This window comes from Vulpes lagopus, chromosome 2 (genome assembly GCF_018345385.1).
Source record: "Vulpes lagopus strain Blue_001 chromosome 2, ASM1834538v1, whole genome shotgun sequence".
In the NCBI taxonomy this organism is placed as follows: Eukaryota; Metazoa; Chordata; class Mammalia; order Carnivora; family Canidae; genus Vulpes; species Vulpes lagopus.
The window spans coordinates 5,212,755-5,234,344 of record NC_054825.1 but is presented as its reverse complement, the minus strand read 5'-3'; the positions used below and the strand labels follow the sequence as shown (position 1 = coordinate 5,234,344).

The 21,590-nt window shown below is 43.5% G+C and overlaps 1 protein-coding gene across 2 annotated transcripts in view; it reads left to right on the top strand.

Annotated features, from left to right (window-relative positions):
• Positions 1 to 21,590, top strand: part of DOCK1 (dedicator of cytokinesis 1) — a 497,787-nt gene that overhangs the window by 114,095 nt on the left and 362,102 nt on the right. For both annotated transcript variants that reach the window (XM_041744687.1, XM_041744686.1), the window contains exons 20-23: positions 2,205 to 2,294; positions 2,605 to 2,705; positions 7,015 to 7,149; positions 16,750 to 16,858. In XM_041744687.1, coding sequence (XP_041600621.1) covers positions 2,205 to 2,294; positions 2,605 to 2,705; positions 7,015 to 7,149; positions 16,750 to 16,858 — 435 coding nt within the window. The remainder of the gene's footprint in view (positions 1 to 2,204; positions 2,295 to 2,604; positions 2,706 to 7,014; positions 7,150 to 16,749; positions 16,859 to 21,590) is intronic.

Here is a 21,590-nt window from a genome sequence, read left to right as displayed (position 1 = left end):
CCAGGTTGGGGAGGCTCCAACTCTCTGCTGCCATGTTTCTTTTTTTTTTTTTTTTAATTTTTATTTATTTATTTATGATAGTCACATACACACAGAGAGAGAGAGAGAGAGAGAGAGAGAGGCAGACACACAGGCAGAGGGAGAAGCAGGCTCCATGCACTGGGAGCCCGACGTGGGATTCGATCCTGGGTCTCCAGGATCGTGCCCTGGGCCAAAGGCAGGTGCTAAACCGCTGCGCCTCCCAGGGATCCCTGCCGCCATGTTTCTGTGCTCCTGATGATGTCGTTGGTCTGGCTGGGATGGGTAGACCTACTACAGGGGCTCTGTGTGAAGCGAAATGAGCCAGGGGTTGGCACCTGGCGAGTCCATTGGTAGTAACATTGGGCAATTAGCAGATGGCGTAAAGTTTTGACCTTTGCAAAGATTTTACAAACTGAATATGATGGGAAATAATACAAAAGTGATGAGCTGGTATGGGCCCCAATGATTGAGGGGTTGGTAAAGGCCTTGATGTTCAGACCAGAGCACCTGCTGGATGAGGTGGTTTCATTTCCCCGCTGCTTGTATGTGATGATGACACTTCCTGGGATAAAATAGGTGGCAGGTGGTGGGTGGCACAGATGAGGGTTTGGGGAGCCTGGCTGGCCCAGTCCGAGGAGCCTGTGACTTCATAATTCTTAATTCGCACATGGTGGTAGTATATTCTAGAGTTGTGCAACCATCTTCACTGTCTGATTCCAGAACATTTCCGTCACAAGAAAAAATAACCCTGTAACCTGTCAGCAGTTACTCCCTACTGTCCCTGCAACCATAATTTACTTTCTGTTTCTATGGATTTGACTATTTTTGGTTATTTTATATCAATCAAATTATACAATACATAGCCTTTTGTGACTGCCTTCTTCCAGTTAGTACAATGCTTGGATTTCAGAGCATGACGTGGCATGTATCAGAACTTCATTCCTTTCTATGGCAGAATAATAAATATTCCAGCGTATGGATACGCCAGTTTGTTCTTCCGTGGACATTTGGGTCCCACAAAATGTTTCCCACATTTTGATGTTTATGAGTAAAGCTGCCATGAATATTTGTGTACAAGGTTTTGTGTGGACATAGGTTTTCCATTCATTTGGCTACATGCCTTCGCATGATTGCTCACGGGGCAAATGTACATTTAACCCTTTGAGGAATTGTCACAGTGTTTTCCGACACCATTGCACTGTTTACATTTTCACCGATGACACGGAAGGGCTCTGGTCCCCCCCCATCCTTGCCCACACCTTCTGTGCTGCTTGCATCTTGACGATAGCTGCTCTGTGGGTGTGAAGTGCTACCTCACTGTGGTTTCGATTTGCAGATCTCTAATGACTAATGATTTATGTATACTTTATTCTCTTTTGAGGCCATTGTTCTGTCACGGGGCATTCTGTGTATTCTTGAACTCCTCCACCAACGGGGAACTCATTCCCTCCAAGATAGTCTTTCTTGGTCTTACGCTTCTTTCAGGGGAAGGTGGAGGTGAAAAACTTGGAAGCTGGTTTCTGGGTGTGACATACCTTTGGAGTCTCCTAATTTTTTCTTTCCTTAATTAATTCCTGATGGTTTGTCATTCTGTACTCTCATATTTATTTGGTGAGTTATCGTAGGCTATACAGGGAATTTCTAAATTACTCTTGAATGCCATGTGCTTCCTGGTGTCCTGCTGGGTGCCCCAGTTTCAGAGTCCCACACCTCCTCCATCTATGGGCATCTGGGTCTGTGGAAGGTCCTTTATTATCCTCAGCTGGAGGTTTGTCCCTGTGTGGCTTCTGTCCCCTCCTGAGCTCAGGTCCTAGACTCAGCATTCGGGAGGAGACAAGGCCAGTTTTCCTAGAGCTGCTATTGAGCTGTTTGTCACCAGACTGGTGAAGATCAGAGAAAGGGTTGAATGAGTCTTATGGGGAGGGGACCATAGGGCCCCCCTGTTACAAGTCCTCCTCTGCTCAGCTCAGGGTGCCATGTCTTTGGTTCTGAGTTCACTCATCTCAGTTTTCATCCTGTGTGTCTAATGGCTGGGAACGGTCTCTAAAGTGCATAGCTTCATTGGTGACATTTGGGAAAGGTGGGTGCCTGGGGTATGGCCACACCCCAGGTGCGATAGTTATTCTAGGCTGGGGACAGCAAGGTGAGTTTACTTTGTCCGCTGACATTTGGTGTGTCTGCAGTTCCTCCAGGACACCTTGGATGCCCTCTTCAACATCATGATGGAGAACTCTGAGAGCGAGACGTTTGATACACTGGTGTTTGATGCTCTGGTAAGTGGCCTCTACTTTTTTTCTGCTCAGATGTTGAGGTGCTTTTCATGATGCAGCCTTTGAAGCCAGGGGAGGGGATCCCTCCCAGTCACCTTGGAAGTGTTTTCTGTGGTAAATCCAGTCCAGGTGGCTGGATTGTGATGCACAGAGTTGCTTTCAGTGGGACAACTGTAGTGAGGCCAATGTCATTTGTGGGGTAAGAAGGGGTAACATCTGAAAATGTTCTCAATCACAGACTCCCACCGCAGTGCAGATGATTCAGAGGAGGCTTGCAGTATTTTACTAATGAAAATATTGATTAATTGAACAGGTGTTTATCATTGGACTAATTGCTGACAGGAAATTTCAGCATTTTAATCCTGTTCTGGAAACCTACATTAAGAAACACTTCAGTGCAACATTAGCCTACACGTAAGTTCATTTTTGTTGTTTTAAAACCAATACTTCATTTTCTGTGTTTGTTATTAAGTGCCTTTTTCTTTTCTTTTTTAAGATTTTATTTATTTATTCATGAGAGACACAGAGAGAGAGGCAGAGACACAGGCAGAGGGAGAGGCAGGCTCCCTGTAGGTAGCCCAATGTGGAACTCCATCCCAGGACTCCGGGATCATGCCCTAAGTCAAAGGCAGATGCTCAATCACTGAGCCACTCAGGCATCCCGAAGTGCCTTTTTCATACACTTTTGTCTCTGGTTGTATATTTGCCCCCCCCCCCCCCAGTCCCCCAACTCTGAATTTACGGGGATAATTTTTATTATTGTTTTCCTGTTAACAGATCTGAAAACCTTGCTGAAAGGCAGTATGTGATAGATTATCCTAACACTCTGAAATAAATTCTTGTCCTCCTCTATACCTTCCATTTGTCTTTGAAATTTTCAGTTTTTTTTCCATGAAACTGATGTAGGCCTCACTGCAGCTTCCCAACCAGCTTTTGGCAAATGAGTAAATGGATATGTTCCTGATTTGAGATCATTGGTTGTTTAGTTTGAATAAAATTTAGTTCTGTACTTCTCAGTGTATCTTTTTGCTCTTTAAAGAGGTCCTTCCTTTTTGTTCTAGACGCTTCTGCTGTAACTCACTTGGATTCTGACTGCCCACCCAGGTGTTCTTGGCCTGTGCCCGTAGCCCCATTCCTGTCCCCGGGTGTCTATTAGCAGCCAGAGCAAGTGTGGGATTTCCCAGACTGAGAGGTGGCTCGCCTGTTGTTGACCAGCACAGTCCAGGAACCAGCTTCCCCTACAGCTCTGTCACTTAAAAGTTTAAATTTCTTAACCTCTCTCGACCTCAGCCTTCTTATCAGTAAGATGGGCATGGTCTTAGGGTTTGTTGAGAATTTTCCTTATTAAAAAAAAATTTGTTCTTATTAAAGATTTTATTTATTTGAGAGAGAGTGAGTGAGAGCATGAGTCGGGGAAATAGCAGAGGGAGAAGGAGAAGCAGACTCCCTGCTGAGCAGAGAGCCCAGTGCGGGGCTCAATCCCAGGACCCTGGGATCATGACCTGAACCAAAGGCAGACGCTTCACTGACTGAGCCAGCCAAGGCTCCCCTTTCTTGAGAATTTTAATGAGTTATTACATGTTAAGTGTTTGGAGTAAATCTTGGCACTTAGAAAGCACGAAGCAATTGTTAGGTTTCATTATTATTAGAACGATTAGGATGAGTTCCCTTGTGCCTCTCTCACAGTGGGATTTATTGGCGTTTATTCCAACTTTGAGATGTGAGAGTTGCAATGAAAAAATATTTATTTATTTTTATTTTTTGATAAAAGATTTAAATAATTTCCTTAAGAACATCCTCCCTTAGAATCACTGGAAATGGTGTGTCTTGACCATATTCAAGTCAGAATCTGTTTCCTTGCCTGTATGCAGCCACAAGGCTCAGGGTCAGAGGTCTGATGATGCCTGCTATGTGTGTGATGTCTGTCATCCTGTCCTGGGGCTCTTTCCATGCCTGCCTCTGGTGCACGTCTATTGCAAGGGGGTGGGTAGAGCCCCAAGTGGGAAGAGAGCTTTGTGCTTGCTAATAAATGTTTGTTTAAAAAGATTTGTTCTTTTAGTGGAGACGTCCAGTTTGACTTGGGACAGGTCCTTTGAGACCCCGGGGAGGGCGGACCACATTGCACCCTCTTGCTTTGGAAACCAAGTGGGGTTTCCTGGAGTGGCCTGTGAGGTGCTCCTAATGCGGCGCAATCGCCATCTGAGTCATGTTCACATTTCTGCGTCTTTGTTGAAATGTGGCCAAACAGCTCTTCTCAGATTATCTCTTGTACTTGAATTTCAGAAAATCAGCACAGTAAGTAAGCTTCCCCTGCTGTTTTCCAGACCTTCGGTTGGCACTGCTCTTTCTATGCCTTTGTCACATGGGGCAAAGGGAAGGTTGGGGACTCTTTGGCAAGTTCCTTAACGGAAGAAACAAAAAAGTGCTGTTGTATCTTTCAGATAGGATGAGACTGGGTTGAGAATCCGTATCCTCCCATCCAGCCACTGTAATCTGCAGAAAAGGAGATTTGTTTTGGAGAATAACTATTTTTACCATGTTTTGATAAAGTCGCCAGCCCCGAGCGGTTCCTGGGTGTGTGAGTCTGATAGTTAAGTCATGGCATGCCAAAGGAGGTAACTGTGATTCATGCAGCACTAGCCTAATTGTGGAAGATCCTCTGCGCTGATGGAGTGCTCATGGTGGTCTCTGGGCCGGGGGACGCTCCTCACGGAGGGCCTCCCAGCCATTGCCCCGTAGAAGCCTCGGCAGGCATGGACCTAGGCTCGACTCTCTCCCAGGTAGTTTACCTCTTTCCTCTGATGCTGTTGAGATCATCAGCCTTTCTTCACAGAGGACTCTAGGAGAAGAACTAAAAGATGCCTGGGCCGTAGCCGCGACCTCCCGGTTCTGTTCTCTGGCTCCCTGCATGGGTGGCCCAGGTGCTGGAGCCCCAGCAGAGGGACCAGCGCCCAGCCAGTCGAGAAGGGAGGGAGGCATTAGCTTCGGGGACCCTTCTTTCAGAAGACCAGCCGGGACGGGCTCCTTTCTGTCCACAGAGCTCGTTTTCCTAGAGCTGGTTTAGGGCTTGCCTCCACTTAAGTGATGCTCCATTCTGTCTGTTCCTCTCAGTTAGTGCCAGGAGGAGGCTTGATCTTTCTGCCATTACAGATGGCCTGGCTCATGCGGATCTGGGTCTTTGGACTTCCTCATTAATTTCCTGGGCCTGGGTCATTGTCTTTGCAGATCATTCCTTCTGAATTCTATCTATTATCTGTCTCTCTATCATCTATTTATGTAATTTTGATTAATCTGTTGGGAAAATACCTAAGACATGTTCTATGGAGTATATATTTCTTGGGATATCCATGGGTTTAATAAGAAATTGTGTCTGCTCAGTAAGTATGAGAAAATAAGTTAAATCAGGTGAAACAGCTTTTGTGGGAGGGCTTCGGATGCTCTACTGTGCCTTGAGAACCACCAGAAGACCTGTGTGGTGAGCTGCCCTTCCCAACATGGGAGCCAGGGGAGCCTCAGGGGAGAGGGCCCTTCTGGCCGGGCTTCTTCCCAACCACCTTGCAGGGAGGCTCTTCTGGAAGTGTCAGATTTCTTTGCTAGGGTTCTGCAACGTGATGAGTCTTAGAAATGACTTCATGTCCCCTTGGTCGCCCAGAAAGCTTATTGTTGTGATTTATCAGGACAGTGGTTATGCTCAGGACTGTTGTGGGGTCCTCCCTAATGCCAGTTACAGTAGCTCTTTTTTTTTTTTTTAATAAATTAATTTTTATTGGTGTTCAATTTACCAACATACAGTAGCTCTTAACAGGTATCTTAATCTTAGTCTCAACTAACAGTCTGGTGTATACGGGCTCACGACTTAGCTGGAAATGCTGGCATTGCCCTACCAGGTTATTTTTAGGAGCATAATGAATATTTAAAAAGCCACAGTGAGTTCTTATTGATGCCATGAAAAGTTGGGGATCAGAGAAGTTTGCTTAAAGGGGTAATCTTGTTGGTTGTTGTCATATAGACTGCACATAGGGGGCTAGTTTTTGGAGAATGATAGTGCAGCCCAGTACCCTAAAACCAGAAACTGTATTATAGTTCATTTAGCTGTTCTTATATGATTTAGAAGCATTGCTTGAGGGTCAGCCTTATAAATAATAGACAACGATTATTAGTTTATGGGCCAGTAATAGTAGAAAATGTAGAAGGTTCGGCAGAATTAAAAGTCATTTATTGTCATCACTGCCTCTGTCATTGGAAAATAATACATGCTTGATGTCAAAAAAAAAAAAAACCTATCACAAAACGGGTATGGCTATGAAGAGAATCTCTTCAATTTTATGTAGCTGTTTATCTGTCTAAGCCTGGGCTTCATCACTTGTAAATTAGGGATAATATACCTGCTCTTATACCCAATTATTATTGTTATATTCTAAAGTAATAATTGTTGTGTTGTTGTGAAGGTTAGATTTAAATGTAACTTAAATTACATTTAAATGCTTAGAAAAGCAACTAAAACTTAGAAAAACACTTTTTCTCTGTTTAGATCTCGCTCCTCTGAGTGTTACCTCATGGCTCCCTTTTAATCCGTTTCCAATATGTTTTATAAATATTCATCTACTGACAAGTGTGAAGCAAAATAACAATAATCCACTTGTGTATTTCTGCCCCAGTGAAGAACTTGAGATACCGTAATCTTCTAAACATATTAATTAATTTGTGATCCCATTGTGAATAGGAAGCTGACCAAAGTTTTAAGGAACTACGTGGACAATGCTGAGAAGCCGGGAATAAACGAGCAGCTGTACAAAGCTATGAAGGCTTTGGAGTATATCTTCAAATTCATCGTGCGCTCCAGGATCCTGTTCAACCAGTAAGTGTTGCCCATGCCGGGCCTCTGAGAGGATCTTAGGACATCTTTTCCTTCCTTCCTTTTCGTTCTCTCTTCCCCTCCCTCCTTCCCTTCCTCTCTTCTTTTTCCTCCCTTGCCTTGCTTTCCAGAGTGGCAGAACAGTATAATAGATAGCTGTTCCATGTTGGGGTTGCCCACTTGTAGTGTCACTACTCCCAGTGCCGTGAAACGTAAGCACAGGTTTGAGTAGCAAGCCCTGTTCCTGAGCCTGAAATGTGTGCATGTGTGTAAAACACTGACCACTGGAGGTATTCCATATCACCAGAGGTAGTGCAGGGTGTATACCGAGGGCTCTGAAGTTCGTTTCAGTATATCTTCCTCCAGAGAAAAGCCTTGAAAATGCAAACAATTAAAACAAGCATCAACAAGAGGCCAGGGATCCCTAGGTGGTGCAGCGGTTTAGCGCCTGCCTTTGGCCCAGGGCGCGATCCTGGAGACCCGGGATCGAATCCCACGTCAGGCTCCCGGTGCATGGAGCCTGCTTCTCCCTCTGTCTGTGTCTCTGCCTCTCTTACTCTCTCTCTCTCTGTGTGACTATCATAAATTTAAAAAAAAAAAAAATGTTAAAAAAAATGTTCAACAAGAGGCTAAAACCAAGTTAAATTGCCTCACTGGGGAAGACTGGGGGGCTTCCTCTCTTTCCTTCCTTCAACCAGAATAATATTTTGTTTCTAGAGAGATGGTCTCATGTGTGGAATTGCCAGGTGAATGGACACTTAGTTGATTATCTCAGTGACTTCTTTTTCATCCTATCTGGATGAATTTAGGAATTGTTTTTGAACCTGAAAGTGGCTTGGGGTGTTGATAACTTTGTTATTTTATAGAGAACATTAATATGTTTCCAGGTATCTGTGATTAAGAGCTGTGCTAAAACCAGAGCTTCCTGGTGGCCCACAATATGTACTTGTATGAATGAAGAGATGTGGAAATGGGAGAGATTGAGTGTTGAGTGTTGAAGTGGACTCTGCTTTTTTTCTGTGGCAGGACAGCTAGCTGCATTGGGTGACCTACTCTGAGTGATGTTGGCGCACGTTGATTATTCAAGGTTGATGTTCTTGTCGTGAGGTCTACACACAGAGATGGAGTTATACAAACTGACGTCCCTCTCATTTAGAGAACACACATCATCTTTTTAAAAGCATGATGCTCTTGAAATGTCTGAGTGACTACTGGTCATTGAACCAGTGTCTAGACCCAAATCAGCCCCTCATTATTCCTCTTCATTTTATCATTGTTGCCCTGAGCTTGCCTTTTCCAGAAGGGCTCAGAAGGAAGGGAGGGTATTCAGAATCCAATCTTGTGTACACCGTGGTGCAAATAAAGCCAGAGGAGCAAGTTATTGACTGTGTGTAGATCTGGAAAAGTCATACACAGGGTAGGACCCATGTTGATTACAGTGGTGATCAGTGGTTACAGCCTCTATGTTACTGGTTAAGGCTTATTGTACTTGTGTTCTCTCTGAAGTTGACATGATGTAGACAACAATCTCTACACTGCCACTGTGTGAAGACACAATGGTTTGAGGTCACATGCTGTCATCCTTGACTCAGGCATCCAAGGCATGCTCTTCTATTTTGCTAATTCTGGGTAGGCATGAATCTGGCTGTAGACCGAGCTTTCTCTTTTCTTTCTTTTTTAAAAGATTTTGTTTATTTCACAGAGAGAGAGCATAAGCAGTTGGGGGGAAGCAGTGGGAGAGGGAGGAGCCGACTCCCCGCTCAGCTGGGAGCCTGACGTGCACAGGGCTCAATCCCAACCTCAAGACCATGACCTGAGTTGAAGCCGCTTAACTGACTGAGCCACCCAGGTGCTTCTGAGCTTTCTCTTTTCTTAAGGTCAAAGCCATTAATGATTTTTCCACTGTCAGTTGTGAAAGTTGACCAAGTAAAGTAGGTTTGTTTTCCTGGATTTAATTTTTCTTCCAATAAAATTAATTCTATGAAAATGCACTTCTTGACACCCTCTTTTTTTTTTTTTTTTTTTTAAGATTTTATTTATTTATTCATGAGAGACAGAGAGAGAGAGGCAGAGACACAAGCAGAGGGAGAAGCAGGCTCCATGCAGGGAGCCCAATGCGGGACTCGATCCCAGGACCCCAGGATCATGCCCTGAGCCAAAGGTGGATGCTCAGCCACTGAGCCACCCAGACACCCCAACACCCCTTATCTTGCTTTTGTGTATTTCCCTACTAACTTCAAATCATTAATTACTCTAAACCAAAACCTACAGTGAGGTGAGAGAATGAACTTGAAAGAACAGAATAGTCAGGGGATATGCATAGATTCTTCATGTTTTGTTGGAAGAATCTTAATCTTGTACAATTTATAATCAGTGTGACATTGAGTCCGGGGTTTGATGATGGTCATTTCCGTCTTGAGCACACTGGCTGACTTTCCTTCTCATTCGGAGACTAGGAATCAAAAGAAATCAAAAGAAATTTCAAAAGAAATTATGCATTGATAATCTGTGTTCTTATTATTGTAGTAAACGCTGTAATCTTGTACAAAATCATGCAGCTAGGGAAGACTGGTGTCACCCAAATGGACCCGTGGCAACGTTATATCTTATTCTTGATCTCTTTCGGTCTCCAGCTACAAATGACATGATACCTTAGACCCATGGTCCATAAATGTTGTTGAATTTGATCACTCTTAGAGAGGTTAGGACTAGGATTGGCTGCTGTTACAGAAAAACCTAGCTTAACATGGCTTAACCAGATGAGCTTCACTTCTCCCCACCAGCATACGTAACATGGGGTCCAGAGGAAGATCCTGGAGTTCATGCACTTGATCCCTGGTTTCCCCATGTCCTTGGTTCCTTTTTCCCTTCTGTTCCACCACCCTTAGGGTCTGTGTCTGTATCTTATGGTTTCAAGGACCACATTCCAAGCAGCATAGAGGGGAAAGTGTGGTGGAAACAGCCTTCCAGTTACTCCCCTTTTAAAGAACTTTCTAGTCCCTATGAAGTGTCATATGCTCTCATCTCAGAACTATGTCATATGACCACTCTAGATGCAAGGAGGTCGGTAAGGAGTTTTAGATGGGCTTAGTGATGCTTTCAACAAAATCAAAGTTCTTTTAGTAAAGGAGTAAGGGAGAAATATCTATTGGATAGGTGATTAACATTCTCTTCTCATGCTTTTAGCCTGAGTTTCTGTTACCTGACAGCTCAGAACGCCCCTCGCTTACTCTGGGTTCCAAAGTCCTACTTAATTAGGCCACTGAGAGCTTCTCTCCCTGTTAGTTTGGGGGTCAATTTCTGAGACTCCTGTCACTAGAGTCTCTTTGGCTTTAAATCACTGGAGCCCTATGTGACCCAAAGATGTGGTTCGGTCTTACTGTGCTACGCAGAAGTGGAGTGAAATGCTCAATTGATTGTTGCCTGCGACCCAGGGAAGCGTTTATGTTTGATGTCCTTAGGAATGCCTTTGCTTTGGCACTTGGCAGCATGGTGTTGGCACAGAGCGTGGTCCTGCTTGCCTGCCTTTGTTCTGGAGTGGCCCCTGCAGGAGCCATGGCCTGATGGCCAAAGGAGTCCTTTGGTGGGATAACTTATTTGTCAAGAGCTGACACTGTCCAGGACAAAAGTGCAAAGAGGTCATAAGGCAAGTAGCAGCAGTTGCCAAAAGGCAGTGAGGCTTCCTAAGGCTTCCAGGGCCCCTGTCTGGGCATTTCAGACCTCATCTGAATATTGTAGGGAACACAGAGATTTTGATGATGAGGTCCCCTCCCTCCCCCCTTCCTCCCTTGTCCCTTACTTCTCCTTTCCATAAGTACTTAATGAGCTTTGGAGTCCTGACTGTATCCCAGACTTTAATAGTTTATTGACCTTATTTTTTTCCTAATTGCTTCCTAAATGTGTATCTTGGCTGCCTTCTATGATTCCTGAGGGCAGAGAGGAACATATGTTTCCTTTAAAATTTAGAACAGTTACAGCCACATTGTGTAGATAAGAGAATATTTCTTAAATTTAAATCTGTAGTCTAAAACTGCTGAGAACCCAGATTCTGAGGGGGGAAAATCATAGCCTTCAACTCACGGACTACAGGACTAAAGACTTAAGAGGGGTTTTATTCTGCTCGCCCCCACTCCCTGTTGTCCCACTGTATGTTTCAGTAGCTCTTCAGCTGTGATACCAGAGGGATGAATTTTAGATGAAATAATATTCCTGTTTCGTAGAGGCTGCTTAAAGAGAGAGCGGTCCTGTGTCCTACGTGGGTGTCGGGAGTGTTTGCTCCTTAACAAGTTCTGAGCAGCTCTCCTGTGTGGTGTTTGCAGAGCTGGGGGAAAAAGCAAGCAAGGGCTCCCATTTTCTTACCTGCACCACATTTATTAGCTTGGGAGAAAGACAATTGTGCTCACAGCTGGAGTTGACAAGAGTTGTTTTTCTCTTTGCAGTTGGAATAAACGTTAGAGTTCTTTATTTTCCTTCTTTTTTCAAAATGGTGTGCTGTGTTTTCAGGTGATGTAGTAGCTTTGTAAAATTCCCAGATAATTGACAGTCGTTATTCTTCCAAAGAACAAAGAGGTGAAATGTTGGAGATGAAGATATGGAAGCTTATCCCACTATCTTTCTCACTTTGCAAATCCATACTTTCTGTTTTGTTTAGAAGGCTCGTTTTGTTTTGAAGTGAGAACAGCAATTTTAAAACTCTGGCCCAAAGACATTGGTTCAGAACCCACAGAAAGATTCCTGACAGCCAGGGGCACTTCTCCGCTGGTTTTTGTTTGTCTGTGTTTTCTGTGTGGGTGGATCACATTAACTGGAAAGCCAGAAAACAGACACATCCTGCATCAGACCTTCTGAAGTAAATTACTAAAGCTAGTTATTGCTGTGTTCTTCTTCTGTCTTCCGGTGCTTTCTGGAGGCTTTGCCTGTCATCTGGTGTTAGCTTTGTGCATAATTAGTTATTGATCATGAATAAGTTGTTGCAGATATGTCATTCTGCCATCATTTCCTGGGTCACAAAAATAGAATGTAGTTAATAGACAACATCTTGTCATTCCCTGATAATGAATACTTATCATGTGTAAATAGGGCAAGGAATGATAACTAGGTCTTACTCATCTATCTATTTACTGATATCCCTCTGAGTTCTTTCCTCACCCCTTCCTTCACCTCAAGGTGGGTCAAACAAGTGACTGTTCTTGGTGTATTTGATAAACCCAAGAGGTGAGACTCCAGAGGCGTCCCTTTCATTACAGAAAGGTGCATCAGTGGGAGTGCTGTAAAATACCAACCATTTCTGTGTTTTAAACATGTTGATTGGCAGCAGAGAAACTAATAATTAAATTTTCATCTTTGAGGGATTCTTGGTAGAAATTTCGATATAATGAAGACTCATGCCTCACATCTTACAGATTTTGAAACTGTGTTATTGGAGGCATATGGATTTAGGATTGTGATCTCTCTCTTGTGGATTTACAGGCACAGCTCACTTTATTGCTCTTTGCTTTATTGCACTTTGCAGATACTGTGGTTTTTATAAGTGGAAGGTTTGTGGCAACCCTGCGTTATGGAAGTCTGTTGGCACCATTTTTCCAAAAGCATTTGGTCATTTCCTGTCTGTGTTGTGCTTTGGTAATTCTTGAAATATTTCAAACTTTGTTTATTGTATTTGTTATGATGCTCTGTGATTAGCAATTATCAATGGCTGAAACCCCAGGTGATTTTTAACATTTTTTAGCAATAAAGCATTTTTGTAAATGAAGGGATGTACTCTTTTTTTTTTTTTTTAAGATTTTTATTTATTTATTTATGAGAGACACATAGAGAATGAGAGAGAGAGAGAGAGAGGCAGAGACACAGGCAGAGGGAGAAGCAGGCTACATGCAGGGAGCCCAACACGGGACTTGATCACGGGTCCCCGGGATCACTCCTTGAGCCGAAGGTGGCACTAAACTGCTGAGCCACCTGGGCTGCCCGCCCCCCCCTTTTAATATATATATAAAATGCTGTCACACATTTAATAGACTGCACTACAGTGTAAATATAATTTTCATATGTACTGGGAAACCAGAAAATTAATTTGACTCTATTGCCACACTCATTTAATTGTGATGATCTGGAGTGTCTCCCAGGGATGCTTGTACCCCTTTATCAATATGAAAACTTTCCCTTTATCTTTTGGTTAATATTTGCATGGAATATCTCTTCTCTTTTCCTTTTAAGCTTTCTTTGTCCTTATATTTAAGGTCTGTCTCTTGCACACAAAAACATAGCTGTATCTTTTCTTTCATCCAGTTTGAAACTCCTTTTAACTGAAGTTGTAGATTATTTGTATGTGATGGGTTTACACCTATTGTCTCTTCTGTTCATTTTCTCTTTTACCCATCTATATTATGCTCTCCTTCTTTGTGTTCTTTTGTACCAAGCACGATTTTCTTTTTATTGTCTCATTTTTCTCCTCTTTTAACATGTTACTGACACATTCTTCTACTATTCTTTTAATGATTATCTTACACATGACAACACGTCTGTTTGAATTCTTTTTTTTTTTTTAAGATTTTATTTATTTATTCATGAGTGTCATAGAGAGAGAGAATGAGGCAGAGACACAGGCAGGGGAGAAGCAGGCTCCGTGCAGGGAGCCTGACATGGGATTTGATCCTGGGTCAAACGCGGGAATTGATCACAGGTCCCCAGGATCAGGCTCTGGGCTGAGGGTGGTACTAAACCGCTGAGCCACCTGGGCTGCCCTTGTGTTTGAATTCTTACAGAGTAATTGAAATGATTACTTTTTGCACCCTTTACATAATACCAGATGTGACTAGAATAGAACACTCCATCTCTACATGAAATCTCTTTTTTTATTGTTATTGTTATACATTTCAATATACTTGTATTTTATGCCTTGTAAGACACAACTGTCAGTATCTTGTATAGTTAGTATTCATTCAATATGTTTTATATTTATTCTTGTTTTTTTTTCATTTTTCTTTCAATTCCATGTTTCTTTATGGGTTAAGTTTTCTTCTGCCCCCCCAAAAACTCCTTGTATAATTTCTTTTAATAAAAGTCAGCTACAGGTTTTGTTTATATGAATATCCTTTATTTTCTCCTTGTTTTTATTTAATATAGAATTCTAGTTTGACAGTTCTTCTTCCAGATACTATTTTTTTCTCTTGTTTTCCCTCAATTTCTTGTGAGAAGTTGGCTTTCAGACTTCTTGTTACATCTATGAAGGTGATGGTGTGTTTTTTTGCTTGTTTTTCCTCTAGGTACTTTTACAATTTGCTGTTTCTTTGGTTAGGAGCAGTTTTACTATGGATTGTGTAGGAATACTTTGGTTTCTATTTATCCTATATTGGATTTTCAGAGTTTCTTGGACTTTGGGTTGATTTCTCTATTCATTTTGACAAATTTATGGTCATTAACTATTCTAGTGTTGTATTTGCCACATTGTGTCTCTCATTTTCTTCTGGAACTTCAATTACATGTGTATTTGACCTCTTTATTATACCTTATGTCTCTCTAACACATTTTTCTGTTTTCTGTCTCTGTGCTTATTTATTTTCCTGTAGATCATCTTCCACTTCACTAATTCTGCCTTTTACTTGGTCTAATTTTAGTTTACCCATGTAATGAATTCTCAATTTTATATATAATATTTTTTAGTTTTAAATTTTCATCTGATTATTTTCTGTAGATTTATTTCTCTACTAAACGTTCACATTTTACCTTCTGTTTTCTTCATCTATTTTTCATCTTTTTTTCTCCATTTTTCCCCTGTTTTAAAACATAATAATTGTATTTATGTTGACATTCTTGCTCGCTAACTGCAATATCTTGACCACCTGTGGTTCTATTTTTGTTGTCTTTTTTTTTTTTTTTTTTAAATTTTTTCACTTGGCCATGTGGTCTGTTCTTTTCTATGTTTAGTTAATTTTTATTTAAATGTAGCTTCATATGATGTGTTCTTCTTTCAGAGATGATTCATCTTTTCCTCTTCTAGGCAGAGACAGTGGGGGTGACCTTTTACTCCACAGAAGCTGTGCTGAGTCAAGGCTGTATTTACTGAGCCTCCATCTATATCTGGTTTGCTCTTGGTTCTCCAGGGTTTTCAACTGCAAGTCTGCTGTGTCATTTGGGACCTGTCTCCCTGGCATTTTCTAATTCATTATCATTCATTATCTTTGGAGACTGATTAAAAACCCACTCTACCAACGTTTTCGGCTTCCTTACCCCACGTAGTTCTAGGAATTGGCATATGTCCTGAGGAGGAGACCAACTGCATGCTTGAAGCCTTCCCAAGTGTTTGGACCAGTCTGTAAAACATTGATCTGTTGCTTTGTGTTACCTGCAAGCAGAAGTTCATGACTCCATATTTTTGATTGTTTGCTATGCACCATTTAAACAAACTCCTATTGAATAAAATCTTTATGAAACAGACACACTAAGTTGCAGTCTCCCATTTTAGACAGAATTTGTTGGTTTACAATGGAACTCATTTAAATATAAGATTATCTCTAGGGTAATTAATTATCACTTAGTTTACAACATTTTCCATTGTACACAAGTTTTCAGGTATGGTATACTTTTAATTAGGCAGAAAACTAGTCTATATTAAGAAAACATCTGCGTTGCAACATTTTAAAATGCAAATGCATTGCTTTTTAGTAACACAGCAACTTGAAGTAACTGCTAATAAATAATTTATGCTTGAAACTTATTTATAATTAGCAACATATATTTGTATACATGTAACCAATGTACAACTTCCTTATTACCCATTTATTGAACAAATGCTCCACCTCTCGAAGATTTTCCCATTCCCATCAATTCTGTGATGAATACGTTTGTATAGTGTCATTATTCTGAAATAAAGTAATTTCGAATTTACTTTTTTTTCTAAAGATTTTATTTATTTATTCATGAGACACACACACACACACACACACACACACACACACAGAGGCAGAGACAGAAGCAGGCTCCATGCAGGGAGCCTGATGTGGGACTCGATCCTGGGTCTCTAGGATCAGGCCCTGGGCTGAAGGCGGCGCTAAACCACTAAGCCACCCAGGCTGCCCAAATTTACTTTTCTTTCATTTTCAAATGGCTACAAGATCGTGTTAAATTCAGGAAATTAAATTTATCTTAATTATGTGACACCGTGGGTTTAAAAAAACACTGGCAAGAAAAACAGCAAAATACTAATGGTGTCATCTCTGTGGGGTAGGATGAATTTCTCTGTTCCTCCTTCCTCTGTTCCTTCCTTCCTCTGTTCCTTCCTTCCTCTTTCTCTCCTTCTTTCCCTTCTTTCTATACATTTCTGTGTTTTTCAGATTTATAAAATGTTATGTTATGTTACAATGAAAAAGGCAATAGATGGTGTGGTTAAAAACCAGCCTCTTGAGCGTGAGGACATCTCTCCATAGCCCTGTGGTCCAGATGAACCCCATTTCCGAGCTGCCTCCTGCATTCCATGGATGTGGAGGATCTTCCCCCACATTCTCACTTGCCACTCAGGCAACACCTCTCATGGCTGTTGATGTAGGAGCTAGGAGTGGTGAGGCCCTGTCTGGCAGGTGCCAGAGAGTCTTGTGTGCTCCTTTGCAGACTGTACGAAGACAAAGGAGAGGCGGACTTCATGGAGTCCCTGCTGCAGCTGTTCCGATCCATCAGCGACATGATGAGCAGCGTGTCGGACCAGACCGTCAGGGTGAAGGTAGGCCCGCTGTGAGCTGCAGGGCTCCCTGAGTGGGATGAGAGCGGCAGGGGCTCTGCTTCCCTCCAGGCGTGAGCTCCGGGGACAGCCCAGGGCTGGCTCTTGTGGTTGCTCCTTGGCCAGGAGACGTTCTGAATTGACTCTTCATAAACGTGAGGATGCCAATGAGAATAATGTTTGCATGTCACTGGTCAGGGTGTCTCCGGGTCTGGACAGAGGGTTGGTGTCCAGGCATCAGTCGAGTTACCTTGTGGGAATGGTCATAATGTCTTCCTCCTGCTATGAGGCTTTGGCTTGCACAGAAGAGCGAGGATCCAGCATTGTCCTGGTCCCACCATTCTCACCACTGGGATCATTTGTTCTTACCCTTGTTGCCCCGTGGAAGAAAGATGCCTTCACCTCCTGTGAGGTCTGCTCGTCTGTGGGTTTGGAGTGTGGAAATGCTGGGAGGCGGAGCACGGGGAGGGCCCTTGGAGCAGCCCCAGCGCCGTGCGTGCTCTTCGGCTTTACCCCTTCTGGAAGTTTCCATGGGGCCACCCAACTGCAGTCAGGTATTGTGTGCAGTTGGCAGCCCAAGCTGATTCCTTCAGAGGACAAGAACAGAGGACAAGAATCTTCTGAGTGATTAACTCTCAGCTTTCACACAAGTGCTCGCCATAGCTGTCTTTGCTACTCTCTTTCCTTCATGCTCTCTTAATGCGTGATTTCAGAAAACATCTTTATGGCTTTTGTCTTGAAGATGTTTTGGGAGTGATTTCCGTTTCAAGCTTAACTATTCAATCTGGAAGGAAGACGTCCATGTGTCAGGTGTGTCTGATGGCTACTGTGACCAGGGGAACCCACATAACTCAGCCCGGCGGAGCCACACTGGCCCTTTGATCTCAGAGCTGCTGGAGCCTTCAGTGGAATTGCTTGATCTTATGTGAATTTCTTGTTTAAAAAAAAAAAAAAAAACCCTGGTGATCTATACAGGAAGCGATGTGGTTCATATATTGAAGGTTTAGGTCAACTGTTTTGGCGCCTTGGTGCTGCCCCACGCTTCCGTATGGCAGCAGGGTTAAAATTAGCAATGTGTTGGGGACTTTTACTACGACATCCTGTGGCATTTTAGAAAACCAGGCGCGGCGGGTGTAAGAATAGATAAAAATTACAGGAAGTTTGAGCCCAGCAGTAATTTTAGATTTCCAAATATACTCTTAAATGTTATTAAATTTGATTGGGCTTGACTTTTGTCTGCCTGCCTCCCTCTGTGTCAAATTAGTGACTGAAGTCTTGCAAGACCTTCCTTCCAGTGGGTGTTTTATTGTGAGGCGGAAGTGAATTCAGGGATGTTCATGTGTGGATGCCAACTTTACATCTGCGAGACGGGTGACGGAGTCTTGTTCCAAACGTTACCTCCCTTGCTGCTAATTTTGTACTTTGTTCTTGCACAATAGGTGCTCTCTCTATGGGTGAGATTGAAAGACTCCCATCCCAGGACCATGATTTTTGCATTGTTCAACCTCTTTACGTTTTGCTCTGTGGAAACAAATATAGTTGTGAATCATCTTCTACAGAGAAAATATGGAAAAGCCAAGCGGTGTTTCATAGGGGTTACATGTTGTTTCTCAAAGGGTGGCCCTTGGTGGCCGTTTTGATTTTTGAGATGATCTGTGTGCCCTTCTCTGTGACTGGGACGTCAGTGGGCTCTCGTGCCTTCTTGGCATCACGTGGGGTGAGCCGATGGGCTTGGTGGGTGGCGGTTGCGACGGGCTGCCCTGTCCACTGGAACCTGCACCTTGCAGTCACCTGCCCAGAACTGCAGCCACCACCTCCATCCACCTGGCAGATTAGAGTCAGCTCCCATATTTTATGCCTCAAGGGAGAGACAGGCAAGAGGAGTTTGGGGCAATAATTAACTGCAGGACGAACTTGGTGTCTATGTAGTTGTCAGCCGTGCTGCCTTCCATTGGACTCCGGAGCAGACATGGTACGTGAGTGGTTGAAAGAATGTAAGTGAGCATGTGCACAAAGGGGACAGTATGTTTTTGTTACGTGGGAGAGAAACCTGCGGGGTTCAGGGGTGTGCTGCGCTGTCCTTCCCTCTTCTGCTGGGGGCCGTGGATGCCTGTGCTTCTGGACCGTGCTCTGGGGCATCTGTGTATTTCTGGAGACAGACTCACCTTTGTGCTGCTTCACTGTCCCTCAGTGAATGCCCCTGACCTCAGGGCTGCTGCCAGACCCTTAAATTTTTTTTTATTATGGTAACGAACTTAAAAATGACCATCTTAACCATTTTCAAGAATTCAGTTCTGTGGCATTAAGCGCATTCACACCATCTATCTCTAGAACTTACTTCATCTCTCCAAACAGAAACCCTGTCCTCGTTCAAGAATGATTCCCTGTTCTTTCCCTCCCTCAGTCCCTGGGCATCCACCATCCTATTTTCTGTCTCTGCAAACATTCATATTCGGGGTTCCTCATGTAAGTGGAATCATACAGTGTTTGTCTCTCTGTGATTGGCTTCAGGACTCTTCCATGGTGTGTGTAGCAGGTGTCTGAGCCCCTTCCCGTGTGTCTCCTGGACTCTTCCATGGTGTGTGTAGCAGGTGTCTGAACCCCTTCCCCTGTGTCTCCTGGACTCTTCCATGGTGTGTGTAGCAGGTGTCTGAGCCCCTTCCCGTGTGTCTCCTGGACTCTTCCATGGTGTGTGTAGCAGGTGTCTGAGCCCCTTCCCCTGCATCTCCTAGACTCTTCCATGGTGTGTGTGGCAGGTGTCCGAGCCCCTTCCCCTGAGTCTCCTGGACTCTTCCATGGAGTGTGTAGCAGGTGTCCGAGCCCCTTCCCCTGCGTCTCCTGGACTCTTCCATGGTGTGTGTAGCAGGTGTCTGAGCCCCTTCCCCTGCGTCTCCTGGACTCTTCCATGGAGTGTGTAGCAGGTGTCCGAGCCCCTTCCCCTGTGAGGCAGAATTGTATTCCCTCCTATCTGTAGACCACACTGTGTTTATTTATGCGTCCACGGATGGACATTATGAATAATACTATTCATTGTGAATAATGCTGTGAACATGAGTTTACAGATCACTGTTTGAGTCTCTGCTTTCACTTGTTTTGGGTGTATGTCAGACGTGGAAATGCTGGGTCATACAGTAATACTGTGTTTATTATTTGAGGAATTTCCATATTCCTTTCCATCACAACCATATCAGTTTACTAAAAAAAAATTTTTTTAATGTTGAAATTCCTTAGTGAATTTACCTTAGCAGCTATTCCCAGCAACTTCTCAAGCTTGAGGTTTATCACCACCCCTCTGCCACCACCTTCAGCAAATGATTATAGTCTGTCTGCTTTGCTGAAAAGATCCTCCGTGATCTGTCTAGCATCACCTTACCTTTCTCACTTCCTGTCCTGCTACCTGAAACTAACCTTCCACCTGTGCGGAGATCCTCCCCACCCATCTCTGCCTCTGGGGTTCTGATCAATCCCTTACGCATCCTCTCAGTCTAGAACCTTCTGTCTGTATATCAGATTGCTTTTTCCTTTTGTCTATGATCGTGCCTAGACATTCTCAACCCTCAGTAGGTGCTTGTGGGACCCTTCACTGCCATCACATGTCTCTCCTTCCCATCCTACAGGAGGGGCCTTGTACCGTTGCCAGGGCCCTCTGGTTCTCTCTCTGCTCTCCCCTGGGTGATTGTGGTCCACCTCTCCTTCACGTATGACTCAGTGGCACTCAGATGTGGCTTCTGCAAAGCCAGATGTGGCCATTCTTCCTTTTCTTCTCCTTGGCTCTAATATCACACATGTGTTTGCTCATTCCACAGTTATTCTTGATAAAGTTCTGCGGAAAGTTTCTTAGCTCTACACCCTCGGTGCCGTACCTGCCCTTTCTTATTTCCTGACTGTGTGTCAGTGTTTTCCTAAAACTCACATCTGGTGGTGGCCTTCTTTTTCTCAGAAAGCTGTGATGTTTTCCAGCTGCCTGGAGAAATGGGTCAGATTCCAGTTTCTGCCTTTCAGAAATCTTTTTGGCCGACCCAACCAATTCTCCTTTAATTCTTAGAGACTCAAGTAGAGTGCCTCCCCTAGAGAACACGAAACATCTGGATGTTGGGACGCCTCCTTGAATTAATTCCGATAGTTGATAGAAAAAAATCCTGAGCTCCACGTGCTAGAATAGCAACAGCTGATATTCATTGATCACTTTCTGTCCTAAGTGCTTTACATGTATCAGCTTATTGGATCCTTATGATGATGCTATTAAATAGGGACTATCATTGCTTTCAGATGCAAATAATCAGAAATATTAGCTAACTTGTCCAAGGCCACATGGCTAGCATGAGGCCAAGTGACCGTTGAGGCCTAGGCTTGCCTGGTTCCAGAGCCATATTCCTTTGTCTTCAACTCCTCTGGAGAATGCTGCTAAGCACCGTCATTGACAGTATTCAGAAACAGAGCCCACATGGTCTTTCCCGTCGGTGGACAGCAGCTCTGTGTCTGATGCTTTGGAGCCGTAAAGGCATAAAAACCCTCTGGTGGACCTTTCCATCTAAGTGGACGTACTATATGTTCCTGTGTAAAGCATTTAAAAAATAACTTTGAGCGGGGCACCTGGGTGGCTCAGTCGGTTGAGCATCCAACTCTTGATTTTGGCTCAGGTCATGATCTCGTGGTTGTGAGATCAAGCCCTGCACTGGGCTCCATGCTGGGTTCTCCTTCTGCCTCTCTGTCTGCCTCTCCCCCTAAAGAAACA